Below are 10,009 nucleotides of genomic sequence, written 5' to 3'. Positions count from 1 at the left end.
TGTGTGTGTGTGTGTACAAAGACATGTGGCCTTGTGGTTTGGGAGTTGCCCTCATAATCACTAGATCGTGGGTTCACTTCCTGGCTGGATTCAGTGGTGTGTTGTGTTCTTGAGCAAAACACTTCATTTTTCCATGTTGCTCCAGTCCACTCGCCTGTAAACGGGTCACCCTACAATGGACTAGCCTCCTGATTAAGGAGAAGGTGTTGGCCTGCCCGCCTAGCCAGCATGGTAGCATCATTCAAAAGCTAAAACAATGCAAAGTGCATTGTGACCAGCGATCTGTAACATCTGAGAGTCTGGTCAATAATGATAAGATCGTGTGTGTGTGTGTGTGTGTTCATGTGTGTGTGTTCATGTGTGTGTGTGTTCATGTGTGTGTGTGTTCATGTGTGTGTATATGTGGTGTATGCATATTTGAGAATGTGTATGTGTTTACACTATTTACATTATTTACATTTGACAGATATTTGTCCTCATCTTACAGGCAGAGACAAATGGTGACAGAGAGACAGACAGAAAGACAGATAGATAACATAATGAGAATAAAAAAGATCTTGGTAAATTAACTTAGAAACATTTCCACATAAATCATAATTAATGGACAATAAATAGCTACACTTATGAAGCATGTCTAAGGATGTTTTGAGTTGTCCATTCATACATGTATATATGATATATATATATACATACATATACACACACAGACACAAAGACTCACACATATATATATATATATATATATACACACACACACACTATTTAACTAGTTTCAGCTTGACAGCTGTGACTATGCTGGGGCACCACCGTTACACACACACACATACACACTCACATACACACACACACATATATATAAGAAACATCAGTTTGTTTAACTGTTTAGTGGGGTGAGCAGCAGCAAATTCAGAAAGCAGACAGATCTGTATAAAGTTTCAACTATTCCTGCAATTGGTAGCAAACATATTGCAAAACCATCTGTGACCTGCTCAGATGAAGTCTGCTAACATACAAGACAAGTGTGACTAATTAAAGTCAGTGATAGATGTATGTGTGTGTGTGTGTGTGTGTGTGTGTGTGTATACATATATATACACACATATATATAATGTGTGCATATATATATTAGTTGGAGTTTTAACAGAGATTTCTTAACATCACAGCTAAATGGCAACTACACATTAGCTTATCATTAAAGATAGGTGAGTGTGTGTGTGTGTGTGTGTGCGTGTGTGTGTGCATGTGTACGCATATGTAAACATATGTATATGTGAGTATTTATATTTATATGTAGAATACACACAAGCGCACACGCATATACATATCTGTGTGTGTGTGTGTGTGTGTGTGTGTTGTTTAACATCCGCCTTCCATGCTAGCATGGGTTGGACGATTTGATTGAGGACTGGTGAACCAGATGGCTACACCAGGCTCCAATCTGATTTGGCAGAGTTTCTACAGCTGGATGCCTTTCCGAACGCCAACCACTCAGAGAGTGTAGTAACAACAAAATCTTGGTCCCTGACTGAGAAGCATTGATGTGGGCAAAAAGTACTTTAATTTGTATTAAGAATAAAGCATGTAACCTGACTGCGAACAACTAGAAAAAAAGATGATCCATGTTTGATAAACAAGTGTCACTAAAGCAGACACTATTGACCAGTGATATTGTTATTATTATTCTTTGACAGATTTTGTAATTATGACTGTTGAATTAATTAGGCCAAAGAGAAGTCATTGTCCTGGTTTAACTATTTTAGTCTTGCATGAAACATTTCTGTCCGAGTTAAAAAAAAGAAAAAGAAAGGCATTCATTGGTTTCATTCGGAGTGTCATTGATTAAAATGCTATCACTCATTTGTCATTGATTAACACAATATCACTCGTCTGTCAAAACATAGAATATTTCACCAGATTTGATATGGCTTTGAAGAGGTCTAAAGCTCTTTCCTCTTGTGTCTATCGTATCTCAACTTCTTGTTTAACAGTTAGGAAAATGAAGTAATAGTACCGAGCCAATAAGTGTTGGCACCTTGGGTGCAGTGAGGAAAGAGATTAAAAAATGGTGGGAAAAGAGGAGCATAAAAATTGAAATAGAGTAGATCCAGAAAACGGCATTATTTGGCAGTGCAAGGAGTCTCCACAGAGTCCTCAAGACTTGAAAAGAACACACCACCTTAGTCAATGAGAAAGGAACAGCTGGTGCATTAATGACACACCCAGCAACATGACGAACACATTAGATATTATTATTATTATTATTATTATTATTATTATTATTATTATTAAAATAATAATAATACTTCTTAAGGCAACTGGAAATCCCATGCAAGATTGATGTCTTGCAAAAAGCAGCCTTATTGGGCACAGTGCACATCTTAAGGAAAATATTATGTCTGAGATCCTTGTTGTGACTTCACAGATGACTAAAGACTCCAGTGCATTTTTACCTACACTGTGTTACGAAGGAACAATAATGATGATGATGATGATGATGATGATGATGATGATGATGGTGAGGATGATGATGATAATCCTTTCTACTCTAGATACAAAGTCTGAAATTTGAGGGAGGGAGAATGTTGTGATCTCAGTCATTTGTACGCTATGAGAACTGGGTAACTGGCCCTCTGAGTGCGAGGACTTGAGGACAGTACTTTGCTGTTGGTGTCTGTGACATTAATAAGGTACAAGGGTTCATTTCAGCCAATCACAGCAGATGACAGATGGGCGTCCACTATTCTCACAGTCTTCAAGCCTCAGGTCTCCACTGCGAAGTCGTTTAAACCATTTTCAAGCTGACCACTCACTGGTCATTTCCTTACCAAACGTTTCATTGATATCATGAGCAGTTTCAGCTGCTTTACGTCCTTTTTTGAAGTTGAATAGCAAAATTGACAGTTCAATTTCAGATGATTGTAACAACGATGAAAAAAATATCAATGTTAATTTATTGATACATTTGGACAAGTCTATGTCTGTATTTATTATCAGACAATTGGAAAAAAAATGTCTAAAAAAATTCAAAACTCTGCAAAAATCTGGTACAAATTCTTCATGGTTCAAAACATTGCTTACTTCGCTCAGTCGCTCACAGGCTTACTCATTTACAGCTGAATGGACAGGAGTAATGTGAAATGAAGTGTTTTGCTCAAGAAAAACAACATACTGCCTGGTCTGGAAATTGAAACCATGTTCTTGTGATTATGAGCACAATGCCCTAACCAGCAGACCACGTGTCTTCCCAAGAACAAAAGTCAAAAGTTAAACCCAAGTGGAATTTAAACTGATGATGTAGAGCAATGAAACCTAACACTTTAAGACATTTAGCCCAGAGTTCTACCATTTCTGCCAAGTCAATAAATGAAATTATTTCAAGGAAATAACAAATAACTCTTCTCTCTCTCACACACACACACACACACACAAGCACAAATTGGAATGTTCTTTGACCATATTCCACTTTCAAATAACTGCAACAAAAGAGTATTTGTAAACACTAAAAATAGTAATAACAGAGAATGATTTAGTTGCAGGAAGATGCAATAATATGAGAAAATGTTGATAAAACAAGTTCTTGGGTTTCCAAACTTGCAGTGTGTAGAAAGTGTTTGGTGCTATGGATAAAGTTGACAATACCAGCAGCCAACTATTCAATAAGAGGGCATCTGTCAGACAGTAACACCATGACAGTGTAAGAAGAGATGGAACCTTGTTCAAACTCGAATAAACATCTCTTGGTCTTTATAGCCCACAAAGTAGACAAACAGAGTAATTGATAGTCTATAAATGCCCTTAATAGCCGGGAGAATATTTGTTATCACTTGCACAAAAGATCTGTGTTTACATAAAGAAATAGAAATTAAAAACAAAAGAAAAAAGAAATGAAAAAGAAAACAGCTTAGCTGAAAATATGAAAACATTCTTTACCACAACTAAAGAATGTGAAAAACCAACCTAAATATAGCAATATTTTATAAAAAAAAAAAAAAAAAAAAAAAAATTAGCTAAAATCTATAAACTTGAATAATATATTTCCAGACACTAAGCTTTTTTGTTTTTTTTTCTTAAAACCATTTGGGATTCATAACATGCAACAGCTGAGAATTCTTTAGGAATAATTATCTGCTATAAACCACAAATCATTTCTGTGAATGAAACAAGCTCTTGGAAGGGTAGCAGACAGCATGGTGATGAAATAACTGGCACTCCATCGATTATGACGACAAGGGTTCCAGTTGATCTGGTCAATGGAACGGCCTGCTTGGGAAATATTTCCCTCTATTTAACCATCTCACATCGTCTCTGATGAAGGGATATCCATAATATCTCAGAAACAGCTGTAAGACTACATCTATATCTTTTTCCTCATAAATGTCCTGAAAGCTACTCACAGCCTGGCTTTGTTACCTCAGTTTGTCTGTGTGTTTGTGTGTGTGTGTATAAAGGTTTTGCCTTTTTTTTTTGTCTTTTGTTTTTGTCATGCAAAGTACCTGGTGACCCTGTCAGTGATGTGCCATGTAAAAAGCACCCAGTACACTCTGTACTGTGGTTAGCATTAGGAAAGACATTCTGGCCATAGAAACCATGCTAAAACAGAGAATGCAGCTTGGTTCTGCTCCCAGCCTTGTCAGTTCCTTTCAAACTGTCCAACCCATACCAGCAGGGAAAACTTGACATTAAATAATGATAATACAGATGATGGTGATGATGATGATGATAATGGGGGAGGGGTACATTGTTCCACTGGAATATCTGTAACTAATAACGCTTTGGTCCCCCAAATATCATAAATGAATAAAATAAAGAAAAAGTACCGATGTACGTTTTTTGGTGGAGTGTTTATTCCATTTACAGCACTTCACCTTCTACCATTCACTGCCTTCAAAGAACCAAAGGTAAAGTTAGCAACCCCCCCCCCCCGCCATCACATGACCACCACCTTCAAACAAAGCAGAGCAAAAATGAAATACTGTTAAAAGCTTTCAGCGTCTGGTGGCCAAGTCTATCGTTTCTGTGTCTACTCCCTTCACTTCCCCAGGTCGTCTCTCCAATATTGTAAACATCACTATTTAGATCCATATGTAATTATAAACAGTGAAATACTAACACAATATTTATGCAGAAACAGTTTATATTTAGGAGTCAGTGACATGGACCAGGTCAACGTTCCACAAAACAATTTTGAAGTTTGGTTGTGGGTTTTTCTTAATATTTTTTTCTTTTTTGTTTTTTTTTTCCAGTATTTTATTATCTTTACAATTTACTAGCTTCAGTCACTGGACTGTGGCCATGCTGGGGCACCACTCCAAGAGTTTAGTCAGACAAATCGACCCCCACCCATATTCATATTTTTAAAATCTGGTACTTACTCTATCAGTCTCTTTTGCCAAAGAGCTAAGTTATGATGAGGTAAACAAACCAACACCAGTTGTCAAAGGGTGGCATAAAACAATCACAAAGACATGCATGCATACATTATATTTATTTTATTATTGCCCACAAGGGGCTAAACATAGAGAGGACAAACAAGGACAGACAAAGGGATTAAGTCGATTACATTGACCCCAGTATGTAACTCGTGCTTATTTAATCGACCCTGAAAGGATGAAAAGCAAAGCTGACCTAGGCGGAATTTGAACTCATAATGTAATGGCAGACGAAATACCGCTGAGCATTTCACCCGGCGGGCTAACGATTCTGCCAGCTCACCGCCCTCATATATATATATATATATATATATATATATATATATATATATATATATATAAAATCATCATTTAACGTCTGTTTTCCATGCTGGCATGAGCTGGACAATCTGACAGGAACTACGAAGTCAGAAGATTGCTGCCAAGTTCTACTGTCAGGGCTTTCATGATTTCTACAACTGGCTGCCCTTCCTAATGCCAACTACTCCGAGAGTGTAGCGGGTGCTTTTTGTGTGCCACCAGCACGAGGGCCAGTCAGGCGGCACTGGCATCAACCACACTCAGCACAGGTGCCAATCAGGCAGTACTGTCATCGGCCATGACAACAATTTCACTTGCCTCAACAGGTCTTCACAAGCACAGTTTATTGCCCAATGATTGAAAGGTACTCTTACAAGGGCCGGTTATGCTGCTCTGGCATAGGCCACAGCTAAGGTCTCACTTGGTTTGCCGGGTCTTCTCAAGCACAGCATATCTCCAAAGGTCTCGGTCAGTTGTCATCACCTCATTTAGGCCCAACGTTCGAAGGGCATGCTTCACCACTTCATCCCAGGTCTTCCTGGGTCTACCTCTTCCACTGGTGCAGTTCTCCTGCTCACCAGCTCTGGTCAAACCATCCAACCCATACTAGCAGGGAAAACAGGCATTAAAGGATGATGATGATGATGATATATTATACTAAATCATTGTCCATACGTTGAACTAGTCTTAGGACAAATTTTCCTATACAGCGAAATTTCTTACAACGAATTTTCCGGACATGGCTTACTCTCCAGCTGGAGAGGCAAGAAAGAAAATGGTGGCGAAGAAGCATCACAAGGCAAACCCTCAAGGTACTTAGCCAACTGCTTGCTCCTAGATACATAGAATGATGTGGCACACCTTGTGACCCTGGTGGCTTATATATTCCATCATTGCCAAAACATTTGATCGGCTAGTTTATTATGTGCAGCAACAGCAACAGCAACAACAACAACGATGACGAAAAATACCTTAGGAATGAGAACCCAGGTTCGAAATTTCCTCAAGACACCTGATGAAGGCTGGAGGGTATATCAGCCGAAATGTTGTGTTAACAACAAACACGATAAGGACAAATATCCGTCGAATGTAAATAATGTACATAATTATTTCCATTATTTCCATCTACCCAATCCACTCAGAAAGCTTTGTTCAGCTTGAGGCTATAGTAAAAGACATTTGCCCAAGGTAAATAATGTAAATAATGTACATAATTCCTCATCTCTTATAAATATAGAAGTGTACAAAATATATTATTTACTAACCTCAAATTCTTTAGGTTCAAACATGTTTTGTAGAATGACAGTTTTTTCCCGTTTGAATCTCATACCACGCAGTGGTTCTGGGCGCCAGTCAAACAACCTAGAGGAAAAAAAAAACAATTGTTAGATTTTTTTCTTAAAAGCAATCAATTAAATATGCAATCAATATATGACAATATATGAAAAAATTCCAAGTGTGGTTGTGTAGAGATGAAGTTTGCTTCACAACCACCTGGTTTCAGATTTGGTTCCTCTGTGTGAAATTCTGAGGAAGTGGTTTCCAGTAGAGTCTGAAGCCAACCAAAGCCTCAAGAGTAGATATGGCACACGGAAACTGAAAGGAGCCCTTCATATTTATGTGTACATTGCGTAAGAGTCTGTGTTTATATGTATATATGGTGTGAGTGGTGTGTTTGTATCTCCTTGTCTTGCAATTGCCTGATAGTTGTAAACGAGTGTCACTGTCATAGAAGCAGTGTCGTTCATTTACAAAATGTGAAAACATGTCCGACCACGGGGAAATATTGATTTCAAATTTTAGCACAAGGCCAGCAATTTTAAGGGAGGATATAAGTCGATTGCATCAACCCCAGTATTTAACTGGTACTTATTTTATGGACCCCAAATGGATCAAAGGCAAAGTCAACCTCGGTGGAATTTGAACTCAGAATGTAAAGATGGACGAAATGCTGCTAAGCATTTTGCCCAGCATGCTAATGATTCAGCCAGCTCACAACCATGGGGAAATATTAACATTTATAGCAACAGGTGAGGGTAGGTGTCAGGAAGGATACCCAGCTGTAGAAAATCTGCCTCAACAAACTCTGTCCAACCCATGCAACTTTTGGAAAAGTGAATGTTAAAAAACTATTTCATTCATTAACTTTTTTTGTTACATAAAAACTAATTAAGGCGAATTAAGTTAAAATATGAGACTTACTTTTCTTGTTTCTCTTTGAATTTCTTTTTCTCTTTGTTCGTTAACTTTCGTTTTTTTTTTGATGGATCAAATTTACCTTTCATTTCAAATTTTGCCATCTCTACTTTGATCTTTTTCCCTCGTACATCATAACCATCCAAGATCTGCAGCGCTAGGCTCACAGACTCCGGCTGAAATAGGAAAACTTTCAGAATTAATCAATTTGTATTGATGAATCCATGTTAAGGTAATTCTCAACCGGAGGAGGAAGGAACCCGTGGAAGGGGTAAACCCAGGAAGACATGGGACGAAGGGGTGAAGCACAATCTTCAAATGTTGGGCCTCAATGACAAGCAACCGAGACCATTGGAAATATGCTGTGTTTGAGAAGACTCGTCAAGCCAAGTGAGATCATAGTTATGGCTGATGCCAGTGTCGTGTAACTGGCCCATTAAAACCACCCGTCAATTATCGGGCGATATGCTGTGCTTGTGAAGACCTGTTGAACTGAGTGAAATCGTAGTCATGGCCGATGCCAATGTTGTCTGCCTGGCACGTGAAAAACACCATTTGAGCATTGGGCCTCATGGAGGCAGTGATGGGTGACCAAGGCTTTGGCAGTATACTGTGCTTGTGAAGACCTGTCAAGCCAAGTGAGACCATAGTCATGACCAATACCTGTGCCAGGCCATCGGCATCCAGGCTAGTGGCACATAACAAAACACCCACTACACTCTCAGGGTGGTTGGCGTTAGGAAGAGCATCCAGCCGTAGGTACCTTGCCAAATCAGATCAGGACCTGATGCAGCCCCCTGGCTGACCAGTTTTCAGTCAAAACGTCCAACCCATGCCAGCAGGGAAAGCAGGCATTAAACGATGATGGTGATGGTGATGGTGATGATGAGGAGGAGGAGGAGCAGGAGTTGCTTCATCTGACAAAAAATTCTTGAAGGCAGTGCTCCAGCATGGCTGAGGTCTAATGACTGAAACAAATGAAAAATAAAAGAGAAATTATTCACCTTGATATAACAACATAGTCCGTCCCCTTTCGGTTGACCATTGTCATCTTTATAGAGTTTGATTTTTGCTGCCCTCTTCATCGGGTCATGCATGATAAGACCACACTTTTTCATTATTGACAGGAATTCTTCATCTGTGATGTCAAGCGGAAGCCCAGACACATAAACATTCAGATTGTGTTTATCATCAACATGGAACCAACCTAAAAAGAAAACCCACAAAAAATAACTAAAATGAGAAAAAGGTGAGAAAAAAACTGGGTTTTTGTTTTTTTTAATAAAGACTGTTATGTTTGGAAATGGTCGTTTTAGGCCAAGTCAAAGACTACGACAGAATATTAACATAAGAACAAGTAAAACTAGAAAATATTGTTTTCAGTCATGTTTGTGTCTGTGGACAAGATATCTCAAGAGCTGCCGGATGGATTTGGATGAAGCTTTCAGGGATGTTTGTCCATGTGGGGATCGATCCAGTACCGGACAAGGATTCTGGATTATTTTTCCTGTTATTTTTCGTTTTTAGTATTCTCGTTTGTGAGAGCAGTAGAGTACAACTCATTGGAAAACCGAGGCAAAACGAGTAAACTTAATTTGAAGTTAGTGAATTTGAGTTAGCATGTCCATGCACTGGTTATTCTATCATCAGAGACAAGGTATGAATATTTTAGACAGGAAAAATTTACAGTTTACAAGGGATAAAATTCACAGTTTATTACGAATAAAATATAAGAATAAAGGAGTAGAATAAAAGTAGTTAGAAGAATATAGGCATGAAACTGTGAAATTAGTATTTCGGTCGATAACTGATGAAGAATTAGAGTCCTTCCGAGTTTGTCCTATGTGTACGGTTTTTAGTATTTAATGCATTTTCCATGTATTATTTATATATAAGAACTACAGAAACGTAGCCTAGTGACAAGTCAAAAGACAACGTTAGACAAGAATAATAAGGGAAATAATCGGTTCAAGATGTCAGTACACCAATACAAGGGAGATAATTCTATGACTAAGTTAATGACGTCATAAAAATCTGTTGGATCTTTCAAAGTATAATTAAAATAAAAAATTATAGCAAAAATT

General features: G+C 38.2%; 1 protein-coding gene across 2 annotated transcripts in view; it reads right to left on the bottom strand.

Annotated features, from left to right (window-relative positions):
• The window catches only part of LOC106881265 (HIV Tat-specific factor 1 homolog), an 84,811-nt gene that overhangs the window by 19,469 nt on the left and 55,333 nt on the right, over positions 1-10,009 (bottom strand). For both annotated transcript variants that reach the window (XM_052970269.1, XM_014931586.2), the window contains exons 4-6: positions 8,930-9,132; positions 7,932-8,101; positions 6,995-7,091 (exon numbers count right to left, since the gene is read on the bottom strand). In XM_052970269.1, coding sequence (XP_052826229.1) covers positions 6,995-7,091; positions 7,932-8,101; positions 8,930-9,132 — 470 coding nt within the window. The remainder of the gene's footprint in view (positions 1-6,994; positions 7,092-7,931; positions 8,102-8,929; positions 9,133-10,009) is intronic.

The sequence above is a fragment of the Octopus bimaculoides genome, chromosome 8 (genome assembly GCF_001194135.2).
Source record: "Octopus bimaculoides isolate UCB-OBI-ISO-001 chromosome 8, ASM119413v2, whole genome shotgun sequence".
NCBI classification, from domain to species: Eukaryota; Metazoa; Mollusca; class Cephalopoda; order Octopoda; family Octopodidae; genus Octopus; species Octopus bimaculoides.
This window is presented reverse-complemented; position numbering and strand designations above follow the sequence as displayed.